Raw genomic sequence first — 22,148 nt, forward strand, 5'->3', positions numbered from 1 at the left:
TTTGAATAGATATTTAATCCATTTGGGAATGCTCCAAATTTTATCATCGGTATATTCTCTAGAGCTTCACAAGCTTAAAAAATCTCGCTGTCTGTTCAATAAATTAGATGAATTTAAATTTTTCTCCTCAAACTACTCATTTGTCCATTAATTTTTATTTCGTTCCCTTCAAAGTAGTCTTCCTCAGATATAAAACACCTGTTCCAGCGTTTTTTCCATTCCTTGAAGCAGTTCTGATATGTAACGAGTATTTTTTGGTATGTCCTTGAGCTCTCATAGCGATTCGGTTTTTATCTACTCAATTGTCGCAAAACGCCATCCTTTCATGAGTCTCTTCAATCTTGGAAACAGGAAAAAGTCGCAAGGGAACAAATCTGCTGAATACGGTGGCTGAATCATGATTACGGCGTTGTTTTTCGCAAAAAAAATTACGAACAAGCAATGACCAGTGAGTAGGTGCATTATCGTGATATGAAAGCTACGAATTGTTTTTCTACAGTACAGGATGTTCTCTTCGTATTGCTTCTCGCAAGCGGCAACTTCAATATACTACTTATTGACCGTATGACCATGTGACAAGAACTCCCGATGCACTACGCTACGGCAATAGAAGAAAACAGTATGCAAAACCTTCACATTTGATTTAACTTGGCGTGTTTTGGTATTGGTTCTCCTGGGTTCTTTCGCAATGCTTATGCGACGGTTTTTTTGGGTCAAAATTCTGCAATTTTGAAACGAATTTCGCTACCACACGCTTCATGCCCAAAAGAATTGCATGGCATGAGCCAACCGATATGCTCGTATCCAACTTTTATAATAGTGATTCGACGATTTTCCATAACAATTTTCTTCACTTTCTCAACAGTTTCATCGGTTGTTGATCTGCTGGGGCGTCCAAGCGTTGTCATTCACATCTTCTAGACCTTCTGTGAAAACTCGGAGTTGAACACATTGTTAACAGTCAACCACAAGTACAAGTACCTTGGACGTAACCTGTGACTAGCTAATCAGCTAATCCGTTCAGCTAGAGTGATCTCTTTTAGAAAAGTTGGTCAAAGGATCTGTCAACGTTGACTAGAATGAGGAAATGGTTTTCGAAAAATCCAAAAACATTGTGATCATTATTGATGGCGACTTCCCATGCAAGGTTCAAGGGAATAATGAAAGCTCTGTATCCCAGTCGAGATGTTGAGATCTGTAGATGTGAAAACTCAAACAGAGGTTTACAGTAAAATTGTTTATTCTATATGTCTGTCGAAACTGATTTTTCAACATTTTATTCATTTCAAAGCTAGAGACTGTTGTAGACTTTTTGTGTTTCACGATATCAACATTCTGTATCATTTTTGATAATTTTATGGTTGTCAAAGTGTTCTGTCAGAAACAAAATAAATGAAAGAAGTTAGGTAAAACAATTCAAATTGGATTATACAAAACTGAAACTCTGATTATAACAATTTATTTGTTTGCTAGATGATACAATCAAAAAGCCTCTGTCAGAATATTTCGTGCAATCAATCAATTATGTATTTGCACTTGAAGATTTGTTGAAATCGATGCGCCTTTGTTGTTTGAAATCACTTGAGTTGTATTTATTGAAGTGTTGACGGAAAACAATTAGTGAAATGATCGTTACTGATATTTTTTCTACAATCTGCTTGTAAAGATACATACTTATCTCACAAATACGATATTGAGGTGAGTATAAATACCTACTTCAAGTATTGATATTCAGAATGAGTTATTCATTAGTTGAAACAATTTTATTGAATGTTAATGATGTTTTATACATACATTTTTATATTTGCTGGATTTTTATGGGATTACTCGAAGGTAACAGTTACATTTTTTTTTCATTGTTGTAGCATGTTTGGATTGGATCAGATCGAAAAACAATTGAAATAAATTATTTTGGTTATTAGAATAGTGCAATTTGATTGGGTTTTTTTGTTGATGGTACATTTCTGCTGTGAAAGAAATTGGCCCCTTGTTATTATTATTTCCTGCATTGAACAAAATTATTAGTTAATTTTTGATTGGAATTTCAAAGAAATACAATTATCCCATTAACAATAAACTAGAAAATAAGTATTCCGAAATAAAATGAATTGATGATGCATTTGTTTATTACAATTTTTGAAACAAAAAGGTTGAAGAATTGGAAAACTTATATTCATGTACCTGTCATTAAATAAATATTTTCAATGCATAATTTATGTTTTTCATGTCTTGACATCTTTGATTGTTCATCAAAAATGAAAAGGTAAAAATTTTAATTTTTCCTCCAAGATCTTCAAATAAGGAAAACTCTAAAAAAAAGTTCTGGCTTCCATATTGAAAGGTATCAAGTTTTTAAAAACTTTCAGCTGAATAACAGGAGCATAATTAGGAGAAAAAGTGCGATAAACACATTTTCCTAGCGGATTATTGTTTATTCTACTAAGCACCATTACTCATTTTTTTTTACCTGAATATTTATATTTAATAGGTTCAATATATTTCTTTTTGAAGCGTTCGAATTAGGCGTCACGAGAACCGAACCATACCTTTTTATCTGTGTGTATTTTGTACGCTCAATTGATACTATAAATATTATGTTTTTTGCTATTCCTATTGCACGTGTTGCTCTTTTGTAAACTTTCCAGTAAAATTCTCACAATAAGGTGTTTTTTTCCAGTAGACAAATTATTTGTAGAGGAATCTTTATGTAATTAGCGTCTATAGTCCGTTCATAATTTGTCGATAGCACAAAATGAGGGCCCAAGTCATAAAACGGTCGTAAAACTCGTAAAATCATAGGCGGAGGTTCCTGAGGTGTTTATTCATTAAATATAAAGCTTCAGTTTATATTCGAAACTTGCCTTGAAAGGGTGAAGTTGTTACGAACGAAAATAATTTTTGGTTTAGTACATTTTTTAATCGCATTTAATTTACGGCTCGTTGGTGTTTCGGCGTCTACGGCAGTAATTAACGTCTCTAATATTTATTTTGCGAATTTTGTGCAGTGCGTGAGTAACTTTTTTTCATATTCCTACAAACATATACGTACCTTTCGTTCCTGCTTGTTTTGTTTGATTGCTTGCGATGGCTTCGTCATCATCATCAACATCATCAAGTTTTACACCGGTACTGTTGCGTACAGTCAGTAAGTCTGTCTATTCACCAAGAGAGAAGACTATTGTTTTGAACGTTCACGATGCTCTGGTTTCTCAGAATCCCACAAATACTGTTCAGAACATAATCAAGAGTTGTGCCAACATGACGGGCGTAGGGGAGTCAACAATATATAGGTTCCTATCAGAAAGAAAAAAAAAGGTATAGCTAACCCAAATACAAACGAATACTTAAAGAGGGGGAGAAAACCTATTGAAATTAATGAATTTGCCAAAAATGGTATTCGAAGAAAAATTCACGAATTTTTTTACAAAAAAGAAATACCCAACTTAAACAAAATTTTACAAGAAGTTAGAGACGACCCGGATTTGCCTCATGTCGGACGAACCAAATTGTGGCAAGTTTTAAAAGAATTAAATTTCCGGTGGGAGAAATCAGACCGAAAATCACTTTTGATTGACAGGGAAGAGATAATATGTTGGAGAAGAAAGTATCTAAGATCTATACGAAAATTTCGGGCTGAAGGAAGGCTAATTTACTATCAGGACGAAACGTGGGTAAACGCAGGTCATACTCTCACAAAAATTTGGACAGATAAAAATATATCAAGCTCCAGGCAAGCCTTTATGGAAGGTTGGTCTACTGGTATTTCCCCACCCTCTGGTAAAGGCAGTAGATTAATAGTTCCTCACATTGGCAGTGAAAAAGGATTTACTAAGCATGGTTTGTTGGAATTTGAATCCAAAAGCACAAAAGACTATCACGAGGAGATGACAGCTGATGTTTTCGAAGAGTATTTTGAGCAGATGATTGAACATATACCACCAAACTCAATTATAGTATTAGATAATGCACCTTATCATTCACGACTAGTTGAAAGACTTCCAACGACTGCGTGGAAGAAATAGGATATCATTGACTGGCTGCGGAATAAGTCCCTGCCTTACGAAGATGGAATGGTTAAAGCAGAACTTTTAAAAATTGCCCGGCAACACAAATCTAAGTTCAAGAAATACGTAGTTGACAAATTGGCGGAAAGACGAAACATCACAGTCCACAGGTATTAATTAAATAAATGTATCTTTTACAAATTGCAAGTAACTTATTATTTTTGAATAAAATAAAGAAATTTTTTTAAAATAAAAATACAGTTTACAGTACCTACAGTTTAAAAATATTAATATATTTATTTATTTAAAGTAACTAATGTTTTAATCATATACTCTACGACACTGGTCACTCATTTCCACTCAAAATACCTACATAATCGGATTAAAAGTTTTATTTCTGTATTGTATTTCTTCAGATACAAGGTGGGTTAGTCGAAAACATCTTAAACTGCCAGTTTTAGTTTGGTTTTTGTTATTATATCATATTAGCTGTCCTCTCTGTATTTCAGTTCTCTAATGAGGGTCAAACTTGCAGTGAGCTATCAACAAATTATGAACGGACTATAATTAATAACACTTATGATGACACAAAATGTTGTACGAGTTAAACTACTTTAGGAATATTTCAACGAATACAAAATCGTAAAAACTGATCTCAATCTGATGAATTCCACTATATTATAAAAATTATGGTCCAATAGAAAGTTTTTTAATTTATTCTCAAACATGTGAATTGAAATCAATAAATAAAATTTTGCTTTGCTAGTGTAAACATAAACACAAATCTCAGAGATGAAAATATCTGTGAGAGTCAGAATTTTATGAGACTTGAATAGGTACCTAAACAAGGCTCTTTGATCAACACCCGAGATAATTCGCACAATCAGTTTTTGTATAGAGCAACCCCAAAGGCATATGCTATACCTAGATTATATATGTGCCCGGTAATAGTAAATCAATTGGTCGATAGTTGATAATATTAATCAAGAGATCAGTATGCCACAATCAGTTGAGATAATGATCTAAAGTGAGCCCTAGAAGTTTGCATATCTCTACCTGAGAGACTGTGTTATCATTCACAGATATTTCTATTATCAGCATTTTTTATGTGGTGGAATCAAAGAGTGACTTTTATATAGGTTGAAATAAAAAATGTTTGCACTACACTAGGGAACTGAACTATTGATAAACCTATTACATTTTTTTTAAAGTGTCATCATTATCCAAAATTAGGAGATATCATCATCTACATATATGACGCATGCGTAGTGTCATCAAATGTACTACCCATGTCATTGCAGTTTAGTATAAACAGTAAAGGTTCCAATATCGACCCTTGGGGTGAACCATCATGTAACATTCTTTAATCGGAAATACATTTTGAGTAACTTTCTTTAGGTCTATGTTTCGAAGATAATGATGAAAGATTCAATCCAATCAATTGCATTACCCCTTATTCCATACGAGTAAAATTTGTTTAATAAATATGAATATGTGGATGAAATGTCGAATCGAATGAGACATCAGTAGTCAATGATTCTTTTTCTAATGATAAAAATTGTTGACAGGATTTGGTTTGATATGATTTCAGAATGTTTTTATTTTCTTGTCAGATTTGGCCACATCTCAAACAAATTTGAACGACTTGTTTTCAATGTGAATAAATAATTATAATAACAACTCTTCATAGGGTCATATAATTACGAGATAGCCAAATCTTCCAATCACTCTCCCTTCAATTGGTTCCTTTCTCACTCAAGTATTTGGAATTATTAGTATAGCGTCTGTCGTATTTTAGTAACGTCAATTTCAATCAGATCTCAGGAATAACACAACTTTCGTGAATAGTGAACTATTTAAAATAAACAATCTTATGGTACATTATTTATTTATTTACCAATATAGGGGTTACAAACAGATTAACAAATCCAATAGAGAACACGCTTTATAATTTTAATTCAAGTGGGCTTTGGGAAAAAAGAATGTAAATGTAAGTTTTTTGTAAATTTCATTGGACAATCGAAGAATAACATAATTCTTATAAGAGTGACAGACACTACAGAAATGATCATAACTTATCAATGAAAATTTTTTTCATCCTGCGTTGCGTTGCAACTCCAACGGTAAAGGCAACGCACGCCAGGGAGCAAGAATGTATTATGACTGAAATTACACAAAACCTTTGTAAATTGTAGCCTATATGTTATTCTGATGTATAAGCTGTATTTATGTAAAGTTTCATCTAAATCCGTTTAGTCGTTTAGGCGTGAAAGAGTCACAAACATAGTACAGATATAGATGTTCAGCACAAGCAATGGTGCTAAGATATCGTGTCTTGGATATAACTCGTTTGTATATTATTAACGGTTTACATGTATCTGTATATTTCGTGTGTGTTTTTTATTCATATTCTGTAATTGGGTTCATCCTGTAGAAGAGTGTAACAAAACAATAAAATAACATGAAGTAAAATAACATAAAATAACCACGAAGTTCCTTTGAAGTTACGGTGACTTTGAAGCTAAACTGATTATATTGGCAAATTTCAGGGGGATTTGATAGTAAACACAAAATATGGTTTGATGTTAGGAAAAGAAGCGGAGACGATTGACTTTAGAAAACCATACTACAGCTTTTTAGGAATTCCATACGCTAAACCACCCATAGGAAAATTGAGGTTCAAGGTAGGTTTCTAAAAACCCTTTTAGGATAATAACTATTAGTCATTTCCGATGTAAATTGTTTGTGATGGCCTTCAGTGACTTGAATCTAAATTACACAGAGTTGGTTGTTCTATTATTAATAGTCATATTTGTTTTCATTGGGTAGTTATTTTGATATAAAAAATCTCGACCATAAAAATGTCGGAAAGTGAAAATAAATATCAACAATTTAAGTAACACTTTATTGTGAAATATTCACTAGTGAAATTTTCACAATAATGTGTTTTTTGAATACGTTATGGATTTTCATCAAGTAACGGCCAATTTCATGATAGAGGTAACATTCTGATATGTTCGAATTCGATATGCTTGTCATTTGAAACCTTATAAAGGCGACTTTACTCATTTGCATCTTCTTATATCACAAAATGGCCTGCCCAGACGATACATATCGAGATAACAATAAAACACAAAAAAATACAGACAAGTATTTCATCATGAATTCGACTCAGATAATATAGTTTGCTAGGATTTATCTTTCTCTCTCTTTCAAGGTTTTCTTGACCTTTGCTTGCGTACAGCGCACTTAGCCAAGCTACTATTTATCATGACTCTGAGATGCATATAATCCATTATTCATTACTCACAATCATATTTTTATAGCCTAGTTATTTCAATATTTATTCAGTTTATCGATAATCAAAAGTGCGGAAAACGAAAACAAACAATAATCAGAAAACACTTAAAAAATAACGATTGACAAAAAACGTAAATAAAAATAACAAAGACAATATCCTCAGTATGAATTGGAAAATGATTTGAATGGAAACACTATGAAATATGTAAAGTAGAAACATGAAACCTCAAGAAGTTTGGCTTGAAAGGAAATAAATTAGTAGATGGACATAGGCTTTCACGGCCGGAGTAACGATTGAAGAGAACAAAATCCGGGCTATTAGGCTACAAAGAAGATCCACAATGTCCAGAACATTCCACAGAGCATTAGTAACATGAAATGTTCCCAAATATTTCACAACATTCAGTACGTTCCGGAATATTTTGTAATCATTGAACATTCTCGAATATTCTGGAGAATTCTAGAAATTTCTAAAGGGCAAAACTTCCAGCCCCAATATCTTCAAAGGCATGCCCATCAAGCTAAAATGCGAACCTTCTTCTTGGATGGGAAATAAAGAACTACCACATTATAGCCCACTTGATTGTTCTACATTCTACCACCAAATATTCCAGAATTTCTGGAATACTCTCGATTACTTTAAAATGTTCAGGACTTTTCTAGAAACTTCAATAAGGTGAAATTTCTAGCCCTATCTTTGAAATTATGCCCTTCAGATGAAAACGGGAATTTTATTCATGGCCGAGGATAAAGGGCTAACTAGCTTATTAGTGGGCTGAAAAATTCGTAGTATAACACACAGATGGCGCTACTAGCATTAAATCCATATTATTTTTAGATACGTGTACAAATTCCACAGCTGTCGGACTATTAGTTTGTAGGATAAAACATTTTGAGTGAAGCAACTTTCGTTTGAAAAAAATGGATATAAAGGAATTTCGCATTATTTTTTGTCAAAAAAATACTGTTGAAGCCAAGGTTTGGCTTGATAAACGTTATTCGGACTTTGCATCTGGAAAATCAACCGTTGAGAAGTGGTTTGCCAAGTTCAAACGAGGTGAAATGAGCACCGAGGACGATGCACGCAGTGGATGCCTCAATGATGGTGTTACTAACGATAACATGAAACAGTACACGAAATAATTTTAGATGACCTGCAAAATGAAGTTGATCAAGATAGCTGAGGCTCTGAAGACATCAAAGGAACGTGTTGGACAAATCGTGTATCAATATTTGGGTATATGAAAGCTTTGTTCAAAGTGGGTGCCGCACGGGCTCACAATCGACCAAAAACAATAACGATTGGATGATTCTGAGCAATAGCGAATTTATGCGTCAATGTGTGACAATGGATGAACCATGGCCCGATCATTTTACATCGGAATCAAAACGATCGCCATCTGAGTGGACCGACTCCAAAGTGTAAAATCCGTCCACCGTAGACTCCAGATCTGGGGCTCAGCGACTTTTTCCCGTTCTCAGATCTCAAGAGAATGCTCGCTGTAAAAAAATTTAGCTCCAATGAAGAGGCTAAAGACAAATCGTATTAGTAGGTATCTGAAAATTGTACGATTACTATATAGCCTTATTGTGAATAGAGCCATTAGAGTTATTCACAATTTGAGGCGGAAGTTTCAAAGTGAATTTCAAGTTCTGAAAACGGAAAAAGATTGTTTTCCGAAACATCGACCATCAAAGAAAGATTTTGGAAGGTCATACACTCAAAAAACTACTAAGAAATACAAGGTTTGATTTCGTTAACATACCTATATTGTTCAACCTACGATGAAGCATGTTCGAAATTTTGAATCACATATATCAATGGCTTGTTAGATACGCATTTTCAAAATGGTTCATCATTATTTTTCATAAGTGTTTATCATTTGCGTGTGTAACAATCTACTACGCGTAGATCTACTTTGTTATAGATATAATTGGTGAAATGAAGTAAATATTTGCACAATGTCATCGAAGGTAAAAATATAAATTATCCACAGATAACTTACTACATTACAACATGAAAAGGATCTGTGTTTTTATCGATTTTTAGTAAAAAGGAATTTATACACTACGTGAAGGTCAAAACAAAATGAGATGACATGTAATCGGAGAAGTGGAAGATTGAAAAAAGTAAATCTTTTTAGTTATCTGAATTTTGAAAATATATAAAAATTCTCTTGAATTATGTGGTATTTATCATTTTTTTTTGCTAATTATGTAATAGTATTGTAACGAATTAATGAATTAACTGTCTTAAACAAATTTATTTTTAACAATATTTCACTTTCACAACTAATTTATATACAACACTTAACAACTAACGCCTAATTTATCTTTACAGTTCGAATTCTAGGTACAGACTCCCCGGCCGACTAGAAGTGGCGGCTTTTTATATCGGCAACGACCGCTCCAGATCTCGCTAGGGATTTCGGGACTCATCTACATCTTTCGCGATGAGTCATGCGTTTGCTGACTGAGATATCGGTCAGGGCCGGCTTCAGGTTCATTATGTAAATGAAAATGATTTACTTTCGACCATAATCGAAATTTGAAGTACAACTAAAATTATTTATTATTCATTATTTTGGACAATAATGTAAGAAAGATGTTGCTTTTTTGCAAAACCTTTATTGCATACATTATTCATGTATGACTGATGAATCTGATAGTAATCGATGAATGATTAATATACCCCGAAAAAAGTTTTGATGATTTGTTTTAAATAAGGAAAAAAAAAGTTTTTTCTTGGTTAGTCACTCTGCGCACTGAGCAACTGCCTGCATAACAAATTGCTGTCTATTTTTGAATAGAAGGCAAAATTACAAAGGCAAGCGCATTGCTTTCGTGAGAGAGCACTGAAAATTGAAACTGACAAATTAATTCATTTAAGAAATTATTCGATATTTGCAGAAGGTTATTATTCATCGATTGATTTAGGTTCATTTGAAATACTCATTCGTCGCTACAAACTATTCTTGAAAGTTTTTGACAAGGTGATAGAACTGACATGGAAAAGTGAGTGGTATGTGACGCTGAAAATGAAGGAGCATGAATTTTTCCGACTTACTCAATACTTATCATAACGACCGAAATTATGTTATTCTGATGTATAAGCTGTATTTATGTAAAGTTTCATCTAAATCCGTTCAGTCGCTTAGGCGTGAAAGAGTCACAAACATACATACATACATACATACATCCTCTCTCTCTCTCTCTCATTAGTCTTGTAGTTCCTAATGTATGTTATTTTTTCTGTTTTTATACTTACTTAAATTAGCTATCAACTGTAATGATATAATAGTATAACTGAACAGATTCTTATATATTGTGAAAATTTAAGAATAAAAAATTCAAGAATTAGCTACTTCCGATATAATCAAATATATTAATGAAAAATTAATTTGAACTGAAATATTTACGATTGAGAACTAGAGTCAAAATTATTCAATAAGTTTTGTTTATAGGCACCTGAACCATTTGACAGCTGGCTAGGAATTTTTTCAGCAACATCCGAAGGAAACATTTGTATACAAGAAAATACTGGCTCAGAAGACTGTTTATATATAAATGTCTACACTCCTAAAGTAAGTGAATAATCATTTGCAATATTGAACTTGACTTGTTCACTAGGAATTGTCTGATCAAAATCAAAATCGTTCATTTTTGGTATTAGTTATTTTTATTTTCAACCTGTTACGAATATTTTAATGCCCAGAACAAATAATGAACAACTAGTAAAGAATGGTAATAAGGCATCAAAGGAAATCAGTGACTATTGTAGTAAAAATGGACTAGCACTAAACACCGCTAAGACCTATCATATTCGACTCTTACCAAAAAATATGAATCCTGATGATGATCTCTACTTAACAGCCAATGGAAAATCGATAGAAAGCAAAGAGAGTATGAAGTTCTTAGGTGTGGTGCTTGATAGGAAACTTTCATAGGAAAACCATATCACCACTTTATGTTCAAAACTCAGCACAATCACATACATTATTAGGAATCTGAGGGATACAGTATCAGCTGATGTACTGAGAATTCTTTATTTCGGACTGGCACAGTCAGCTATGCAATATGGAATAATATTTTGGGGATCCTCAACTCACATACTAGGGGCTTTTCGTTCTCAGAAAAAAATCATCAGAGCTATGAATAAAACTCACCCTTCAGAATCTTGTAAGCCACTATTCCGAAATTCTAAAATACTAACGTTACCTTGTCTCTACATCTTGAACTTGATATTGTTTCTAAAGGACAATGAAAATACGTTTCTGAAAAATGATCAAATACATGCACATGATACAAGAAATAAGGAAAATATTCACCTGCCCTTTTCCAGGCTTCTCATTGGTCAAAATTCCCCAAAATATGTTGGTGTAAAATGTTTCAATAAGATGAAAAATCTAATAGATATGAGCGGTAGCAAGTCAGCAGTTAGGACTAGAATATCAACATATCTCAGCGATAAAGCTTTCTATAGCGTAGAAGAGTTTTTGGGCTCCTGATTATATTTTAAAATTATAATTGTACAAACCTCAACTAAATTCGTTGTGTAATTGTTATAATTGTACATTCTTATTATACTCTTTTTTATGCAGTTGTACCATATTCCCACTTTATAATCCCTTTGTCCATCCCTATTTTTTATTTTATATATATATATATATATATATATATATATATATATATATATATATATATATATATATATGTATTGTCTATATTTCATCAATTTTAGTCAATCTACTTTATATACACATTTTTTTTTTTTTGACTAGTCCGATAAGTTACATATTCTGTAGTTTTCACCACACAATGTGTATTCTTTTGTGATGAATAAAATGATTCTGATATGAATGAGTGACTATTTGATTATAGCAACTGATATTTACCTGGTTTCTACGGATATTCATTGCGTAAAAGAGTAAACAACGGATTGCCACCATTCATAGACCTCATTCAAAAATTTTCTTTTCCAAATTTTCCAAATCTTTGGAAGGCATTTAAAAATCTTTTGTCATATACCCAGACTTCTCTTACATTGTTTTTTTGTCTTTTGGATTACCCAACACTTATGGAAGTGAAGTAACAATTTTTAATGCCACTTTATTGTTTGCGCTAATATGTTGGTGTATTTTGGTTCATATGAAAAAACTATAAATTTAGAGTGTTTATCTTTTTGTAAAGGTGAGAATTTACAAAGACAATGTCCAAACTTTTTTCTAAAATAACTGTAAGTTTTGAGAATACCTATTAATTTCAGCTATTTCCTAAATAACTTTTCTTGATATCAAATTGTCGTAGTTTGGAACTGCATCTTAACATTTCGCCAGCAGGCGTTGCTGGCTTCTTCAGAGGTTTATTAATCTTGATGATTCACCGATGACTGAGTCATCGGTGTCCTGCTAACAATTTCTAGTATAGTCTTTCGAACCTCAAAAAAAATTATTATTCGGTGATGAACGTAAGCTGTAAAAATTAGTCTCCGTGATCTGCAGTTCAGTTCTGAAAATGTTTAGGGGTAGAAAGAGCAACAACTTTGCCATTGGAACTACGTTGACCCCTTCATTTACTTAGGACCTACCAGTATATCAAATCATAAATTTATACAATTCATATGTTCATTTCTGATATTTAATTAATTATTATCTGCTTCTATAGTTGAATCAACCATTATACTTTATTTTTATAGCCTAACTCGTATTGATGAGTGGGTCTGATGGTATGACCATCTGGGTTTATTTCTTTAAGAGTCTGGAAATTGCAGTATTTTCGATCAGTAATTGTGACAATTGAAACAATAACAATCTGTTTGGATATTGAATATTTATAGAAACGCATCCATGCATGCATCTTTTTATATCCTTTGCTGAATTGCACGTTTCCATAGTTGAGATCAGTTACTTCTTGAAGAAACTTTTACAGCGTCTATCCACCGAGATATTGAAAATCGAGATTTTCTTGAGAGGTTCTTTCTGCCAACTAACTGATAATACTTTTATAGAGGAATGATACATCATCTAAACTTTCTGTAATGGTTTGGATATATGGCGGAGGATTTTTAACAGGAAGCTCCAATTACAAATCATTCAGTCCTGACTACTTTCTGAATGAAGATGTTATATTTGTGTCTTTAAATTATCGACTCGGGATTTTTGGTGAGTACTGGTATTTTGAAATCTGTTCATAATAAAAATACTCCCCAAGTTATGTGAACCCACTCTCTTGTATTGCGACAAGTACATTAAATTATCAACGTAGCTTTTCATAATGATAATTCTTTGAAAAATATATCTTATGTTGACAAAACAATTTCATTTTAGGATTTTTCTCTACTGGAGATGAAGCAGCATACGGAAATTGGGGACTGAAGGATCAAATTTTAGGTCTTAAATGGATTCAGGAGAATATTGAGAATTTTGGTGGGGACAAAAATAATGTTACTGTTTTTGGGCACAGTGCAGGAAGTGCTTCCATTTCTTATTTGTTGCAGAGTCCATTGGCTGCAAGTAAGTTCATTATGAAAATCCACCATTCATACATGTTGATTTTTGAGCTTGGTTCGCTACACATCGAAACGCTTGTGAAAATAATTCACTGTATTACCCACTTCATTCCAGTTAAGATTTTTACCGTTCTGAAGCATTCTGATATGATTTTTAGATTAGAGAGTAATGTGGGCATATTTCAACTCCTATAATCAGAAGAACTATTTTCATAGAGTGGTCTGGCTAGAGTCTGCGATGTTCGAATATATTGCATCCGTTTTCCCTCTTCTTTTCGAAAGAGGTCTGCATCACCCGTAGCAAAAAACTCCATGAAGAATATCACTTCACTCTGATGGGACTAAATACATCAGGCTCATTAACTTGTTTTTTCGTGAAGGTGGAGAATGAGGGTTTCCAATAAATTCAACATCCTCCAGTCTCCACAACGGATTCAGTGTCTCCCGGAACATAAAAGCAACTCCGGTAGACATGATATTAATATTATCGCTATTATCATTATATGAGAATTATTATGTGACTGAAACGAATGATACTTTAGCTTATTTTTCAATAATGTTTTCTCTTTCATAGATCTCTTTCAGAGAGCAATCATGCAAAGTGGTACTTCCTTGAATTTATGGGGATTCACTAGGAAACCTAGAGATGTTGCCTTTACATTGGGCTCTTACCTTCAAATATATACCAATGATAGTGAAATACTTACAGAGAAACTGAGAGAACAGGATGCAGACACCCTATCAATGGCAACAATAGCAATAAGCTTTATGGTAATGTTTTCTCTTATTTCCTATTATACATACCAACAAAACTGAGGATAATTTATATCTGCTTTGTGATGATGTCTTCCATAATAAATCGAACAACACCAAATTATTCTTTCGGCGTTAGTGACATGATTTTACATTTCTTCAACATTCAATTATTCTTTCTCATACATCAGACGATCTCAAGAGTAAAATTGCATTTGCAGTGCATGACTTTGAAAAATTCATTCTGGTAAAATATAACCTCAAACTGAATGAAAAATTGAGTAAGAAATGTGTTGTTAACCACAAATTCTCTTGTAATAGATATAAGAAATAGGTTTTTATCAATCCTTGAACTTTGTTTCTAGGTCTTTTTGTTGCTTTTCATACATATTGACCAAAATCACCGTAGAAAATGTCTACAACATCATTTATTGCATGTTTTTGAAATATCAATGAAAGCTTCTTCTCTTTATGGATTTTGGAGTAACCAAAAAATAACAGAGAAGATAGACTTCAACTGAACGACCCCAACTGTCCTTTTTGTAACATCGGATCAAGTGCAATGGCTTTCCATTTCTCAAACTCTTGATCCTATGTATGAAATATCCTATGAATCTGTCTTACACCAAATTCCTTAGCAGCCAAAGCAGGGTCTGCGACAGGGGAAACAATCTTTTCTTGAGCCGGCCAGTAAATTTACGATATTCCATTCTAAATTCTAAAGATACACATTCCGATCCGGATGGCTTTTTGGTGGCTGCAGTTAGTACCGTGCAGCGATAGGAAGATGCCTCCCTAAAATACGTAACAAGGGATCTATTTCCCAAGCTACACAATTGAAGACTGACAGCAGATAAAAGATGTTCTTGATTAGTAGGACCAGTAGCAGAAACAGATATTTCCTTGTGAAGAATAGTTAACAATAGGATTGACAGTTCATGGTACAATTCAAAACGTTTCCTTACTCTTTTCTCAACCGAGGGCAAGACAGCGTTATATATGTGCCCAGTTGGAACGACTAGCTCAGGATCTCCGGAGGCAAGGACGTGGAAGTCATATTCATTTCAAGCAGGTTGGAGCCCAGCTCCCTTACCCTTAGGACTGATGACAATTACTGAAAAGGATTACCAAATTGAAGTTTTGAACGCCATCTACAGAAGTTTATAGAAATACTGAACCATTTTTCAACACTTGTAACTTTAGACTGTGACTGAAAAAAAGAAGAAGAGTTCTAGTTGACGTTTATTTGCATACCTAACCATAACATGGATACAAAAAATCAAAACAAACTATACTTAGAAATACACTCATTTTGCAAATTGTTCTTAGATTTACGTTAATCGTTGATGATACCAAACGTTAATCGAGAACACTAGATTGACGAAAATGTACCGTGGCCTGTCAATCCTGGATACTTCAGGTTCTGTTAGGAGACCACTTACTCTATACCTCCCTTACCGCGGATCTCTATAGTCTCACTCCTGCCAGCTGACCTGAGAGATCTTTCAAGGAATACATCATCGACTTCAAGAGATTGGATAGGTGCGAACCACAATAAACCCTCGCGGGTGGGGGTGGAGGGTTGGATAGACTCTCTCACTTTGGATTTATCCATATACCTTGCTAGATGGAAAACTGAGGAGCAAAATGTGTTGTTAACAACATTTCTTGTGGTAGGTATTAGAGATGGATTATATTTCCAATCTTGTTTAGGGGTGATAAATCGTACTGGAACCTCTGGCGTAAAATAAATCTATTGAAAACAATTCCCCCAGAACTGGTCATAATGATCTCGTAAGGACGCTAACTTGGTTAGCGAAACGCGCCTCGAGAGACTGTAATTATTGTGTTTCAAATAGATTTGTTTAGAGGTGTTTTTGTTGCTTTCCATATGAATAGACTCCTGAAATTTTAGGAGATACGTTTTAAAAATGGCAGTATAACTTTTATAGTCCTAGAGTAGAGTTCCACTCCTTCGATTGTAGATGATGCAAGTGAAAAATCTTGGAAAAGAAAAAATTCACGAATTAGGGGTAATTCAACAAAAGCTCTTGTGAACCTTTCATAAATTGAGATACTGATTACTAGTGTCGATCTTTTTCAAGCAATAGATACACACAAAAATAACGAGGAAAAAAATAGAAAAAATTCTCATTACAAGAAAAGTGACCTCTATTGTTGCAAAGGTAATGAATTCCTGTACGATTTTCATAAAACTAATTTTTTGCATCAAAAAGTTATTTGGTTGAGTAGTTAAACGTAGGATCAACCGTATAAGAATAAATGACCTTGATCATGTTTCTTATTTTAATTTCACATTTTTTGTTTAGGAAAGATCGTAATTGTGATAATTTTTCCACGATATTCATGAGCAACACCTACAACTGACGGAACAAGACTGAAATTTATTTTTTACTCCAGAAATACTAAAATCATATATTTTTGAGAGGTGTTATATGACCCACTATATTTCAACTATTTGACTGTTGGAACCTTTGGTTGTAGTAATGAATATTACTGGAATATTTTCCCAACAACAAATCGTCGACACGTGTTTCGATCACCTAGTGATTATCTTCAAGAGGAAGATTAAACTGTTTAATTTCCCCTTGAAGATGAATAACGATTCACATGAGAACATCACTAGATTAGAATAGATAGCTAAATAACATACGATTTTCAAGGGCACTCAAGATTTTTATCGAAATCTCATTAAAGTGCGAATCGCAAAATACTACAAAATTATAACAATTTTTCGAATTCCAATAGATAACATGGACAGTGACTGAGATGGTGTTCAAAGTATTTTTTCCTCTATTTCACATATTGTCGGAGCGAAGTTTGTCTCAATGTGTTTCAATTGCGAAATGACTATATAACTCAATGATTTACAGGGACCCCTCCTAACAAACCCTTTTGGCGGATTGATGTTTGCACCATGCGAGGAACCAAATCACGAAGGTGCCCTATTTAATGGCAAAAGTCATGAGAATTTACGAACTGGAAACTTTAATAGAGTACCCGTTATAATTGGTTTCACATCACAAGAAGGATTGCCGTTCTATAACAGTAAGTTAGCTGACAAAATGGTTTAGACTTTCACGGCTGAGGTTTTCAGTGTCATTGCTTTTCGAGTTTGAAAGCCGTGGATTTTTGGAATTTCTTCTTCGTGAAGCGTATATATGCCTTGTGTACGAAGCCTAAAAGGTAGTCATCGGACAGCAAACCATGATGGTTAAACCTCTGAAGAAGCTAGCCACTCGCGCCAACGAAACGTCAGGAAGAAATTCCAAAAATCCACGGCTTTCAAACTCGAAAAGCAACGACACTGAGTAAGTTAGTTTCTCAATGTCATCAAACTATAAGTCGGAGTTTTTGGAATAAAAAATAGAAATATAATAGACAGTTAAGGAGAAGATCAATTGTATAATGTGCCACCAAAGAATGTTGGCTTTGACATTGGAGGTTTTGTACAACTTTTGATATAAACCATATATAGTAGTAGGCCTATGAGGATTCTGGGCCATTTCAAGGCCATCTGAGGTCGTCTAAAATCCGCGAATGGTTTTGAGCCTGGAATCTGCATACGATTTAGTAGGATGCGCCGGCCCCCTGTGAATACGGGATATTGAAGATGGGCCTGACAATAAATGCCTGTCGAGGTCTTGTTGTTATTGGTTGTTGTGTGTTGAGGGCTTGGGCCTGAAAAAAATGACTATTGTAGATGAGAGGTGTGCTGGTCGTGTTGCTAGTGGTTGTTGTGTCTGTGAAAGATGGCAGCGGTCGTATATGGACGCATGGCTCTCGAGGCGTCCTGTTTGGCTGTTATGTGAAACAAACATGTTTGGGAGTTTTCAAGTGCGGGGGATCATAATCCTTTGTCCAACAATGCGCGCGCTCATGTTCGTTCTTGGAAGAAGATTGCAATGTGTTTGCTTCGAGGGTTTTCTTGGAATGTCGTGGGGCATTATTCGCTTCGTTCGTGGAAAAGTTTGTTGATTGAGGAATTGACCTTTGGCGATAGTTTGGAAGGCGGCCGCAGATTCACTTAGATGGCGTTACGAGTGAACGCTCTGTATGTGCGTGTGTTGTCGCGTTTTGGTAGTTCGGAACGCAACGGCTCGAAAAAATTTAGCGCCAAGTGATCCGACAGGCAGCAGTCTGTTTTGGATATTCTAATAGAGATCAGTTCACGACTTGAATTGAAATGAAAAGCACGATTTGCAGTTTTTTACCAGCTTGGGAAAAGATTTAGCAGAATCTTCAACTTCAGTTGTTTTGAAGACTACATCTACTAATTACATGGACATCATTTATCTGAATTCCACTTCGAGATGGGATAAACTACCGAGTCTACCACCGACTCTCAGAATGGCATGTAATGATTTTTACTGAAATAAAAAAAATGTAAAGACAAATTTCGTATTCTCATCATGTAATCTGTGACTACAAAATGCTATCCCAAGTTTTTTGCATTTTTCTACTCTCTTCTGTCTTCTATGTCTTTTTTTTGCCTATTTCGACTTCGATATTATTTTCTAATCAATCTTTATTTTTAAATTGACACAAAGGATGTCCAGAATTTACGTTCTCGGTTATATTTACATTTTCATTTTTCCGTTTTAACAATGGCGACCAAAATATGACCTAAACTGGTCGAAATACTGCCTTTTTCTGCCTTCTTCTGCTTTTTTCTGCCTTCTTCCGCCTTTTCTGTTTTTCCCTACATTTTTCTGTGTTTTACCAAATTAAATATTGTTTCCTAATCAATCTTCATTATCAACTTGACACACAGAACAATGGCCTTTGGAAGTGAAGTTTTTGTATACATATTGAAAAAAAATAAACAAATCAATTGAAAAGGCAATATTATTTCAGTTGGATAGTTGAATAATGATTATTGGAGATATAAAATTGTTTGAGGATTTATACAGATACTTTGATTTACTCTCAATCAAAATTTACGGAAACCACATGTATCCAAAACAGATACTATTCTCAAACACCAGAACTGCGACACACTTTTCGACTCGCGTTTCAGCTATAGAGTGAGGCGGCCATTAGTGATAGTTTCAGTGAAGAATTGCATTTTTTAAGTGATATATGGATATTTCTGTATTTTAGGTTAGGTTACCCTACCTGAAATGATAATGAACTGAACTCGATGGTGAATTACTTTATGTTTAAAATTTTGAATAAATGTTTTTTTATATTTTAGTTTTTGACAGAATAAGGCTGTATCTGCTGATATACGATTTTATGCCCAATAGAATGGTTCCTATAGATTTGAATATAATTGACACAGCCCGTTTCATTAATATAACGAGAGATTTGAAAACCAAATACTTTCCAAATACTCAGGTCGTTTTCAACAACTATAGTCTTGTACAGGTAGGTTCAATCAGCGGTATAAATTTCAGTAAAAAAGCTGGTGAATGCTCTTGTTGTGACTGATATGCTAATATTATTTAAAATGTTTTGAAACCCTCATTATTTTTGACACTAATAGATTTTTGTGTCATCCATCTGGTGACTTGAAATGTTCAAACTTATCCCATACACTCCATTATTTCAATAGTACTAATTTTTAGCAGATCTGGGATTTTTCCAGTCTGAAGCTAAGTGTTGATAAGATTCAATATGGCATGTCCAGCAGTTTCAACAATTTGTTTCAAAATTTTGGCATTTAGGATTTCATGCGTGTTACATTTATTATCTAGTGAAGCAACTATATTACGTAATTATCAAAAGGAGACCATTTTTAATTTAGTTATAGGCAACTAAATGTTAGAATCGCAATGCTCTCGATTACCTGGTTGATACTATTAACAAAATAATTGTTGAAATGTTCTACCAAGGACATATCTTCCTTAACAATGTACGGGTTTCCTTCATAATCAGTTATCCTGACGAAAATAATGAGTTTCCCAAAAGATTGACAGATAACAAAGAGTTTTTTTTGTAGCAGCTCTACCAATCCGACTGCAACCTCACAAAATAAATCGATTTATATTAAAGCCACTCACGAATTCCCCTGTATTTATATAGATAGATATAAATATAAATGTTATCGAGTGTGTAAGGTCTAAATGAAAAAGAGGAGAATGCGCGGACAGAATGAATGAGAGGATGAAACAAAAGTGATTTTCAAATTAATTAATTATTTTATTTTCAGTTTATTACGGATGACCAATTTGTCAGACCAATCAATGAAGCAGCTAGATTGATGTCTAAATGGGTTCCAACTTACCTCTATAGGTTTTCTTACATGAACAAGTCAAAATTTACAAACGATTCGGATTTGTTGGGAAGAGGTGAGAAAAAATATTGTTTGGTACTTAAATATCTTACGTTTTTTTTTCTGTCGAAACACCACATTTGATCATCAGTTTCTTCAAAAACGAATTATTTCAAATTTTAGGAGTACCTCATGGAGGGGAGCTAGAGTATTTGAACCCCCTTTCAGATAATCCGAATCAGTCAGGCTTGGACCTATTAACACGCCAACGACTCGTAAAATTATGGACCAATTTTGCAAAAACTTCGTGAGTATTATTAATACAGATATCTTTCTGGATGCTATTTTTTGAAATATCACTTGCGGGTCTGAGTATTGTAGTATTTCACTAGATGACTGCTGCTTGTTTGTACTTTGGTACATTGTTCTTCGTTATGTTTATAATTCCAGAAATGAAAATGAGTGATTTTAGTTGAGTTTTCTTAAATTTTTTGAAGTTTGAGCCAAATGATATTGCCTTTTAAAATGTGCTTTTTCTATTAGTACCTAAATGTATCTATTGAAAACACTTTCCCAACACCAGAATAAAAATTACAGTCTCTCGACGTACGTTTTGCTAACCAAGTTAGCGTCCTCAGACAGTCATAATAATCTCCTGATGACGCTTACTTGGTTAGCGAAACGCACGTCGAGAGAGACTGTAATTTTTGTTCTGGTGTTGGGAAAGTGTTTTCAATAGATTTATTTTACGCCAAGTAGTAAATGTATGTTTTGAAATCACTCTGTAGTTTGGAACTATAAGAATAGTCAATTTTTCAAACAAAAAAATCATGACTTATCTTTTTTGATACAGAAATCCAACGCCATGTTCAGAACCACTTTTTGAGGACCTGATTTGGAAACCCTACTCTGAGGATGATCAATTTTTGGATATAGGAAGATCCTTCAATTTATCGTCAAATATGGAATATTATAGCCAGTCTTGGTGGAAAGTGTTATTTAATAAATATGGGAATCCGCCGTTTGATACATATTAGAAAATGTTCATAATGTGATAATTTTATTCTCTATATATTTATATAATGAATAGTTCGAGAGGGAAATTTGATTTGGTTGACTTGTCTGCCAAATCTGATACATTTGAATATCAAAAATAAGAAAGAACTCTTGTGAAACTTCATTCAATAAAAATAGTGTGAATGAAGCATTTCACTTATATTAAAAAAAATACTCTCTCGGAAGGGAAAGTCCTGCAAATGATTTCGTTAAACCAGAACCTAAGTAGGTATCACAAGTTTTATCAAACACTGAATATCTGGATTTCAAGAAGAGTTCTTCTCGTGAG

At 33.8% G+C, this 22,148-nt stretch overlaps 1 protein-coding gene across 1 annotated transcript; it reads left to right on the forward strand.

The window, feature by feature from the left end:
* Positions 1 to 1,712: 1,712 nt before the first annotated feature.
* Positions 1,713 to 22,007, forward strand: LOC111504808 (carboxylesterase 1D). The gene is made up of 11 exons (XM_023159508.2): positions 1,713 to 1,833; positions 6,554 to 6,688; positions 10,769 to 10,888; positions 13,312 to 13,465; positions 13,631 to 13,816; positions 14,387 to 14,583; positions 17,460 to 17,634; positions 19,784 to 19,956; positions 20,741 to 20,879; positions 20,987 to 21,110; positions 21,657 to 22,007. Exons 1-11 carry the CDS (start codon positions 1,771 to 1,773, stop codon positions 21,838 to 21,840), a joined length of 1,650 nt encoding a protein of 549 aa, XP_023015276.2. The 5' UTR covers positions 1,713 to 1,770; the 3' UTR covers positions 21,841 to 22,007.
* The last annotated feature ends 141 nt before the right edge of the window (positions 22,008 to 22,148 follow it).

This window comes from Leptinotarsa decemlineata, unplaced genomic scaffold (assembly GCF_025532065.1).
Source record: "Leptinotarsa decemlineata unplaced genomic scaffold, Ldec_3_MD MMD2_tig00004307_RagTag_RagTag, whole genome shotgun sequence".
Taxonomy (NCBI): domain Eukaryota; kingdom Metazoa; phylum Arthropoda; class Insecta; order Coleoptera; family Chrysomelidae; genus Leptinotarsa; species Leptinotarsa decemlineata.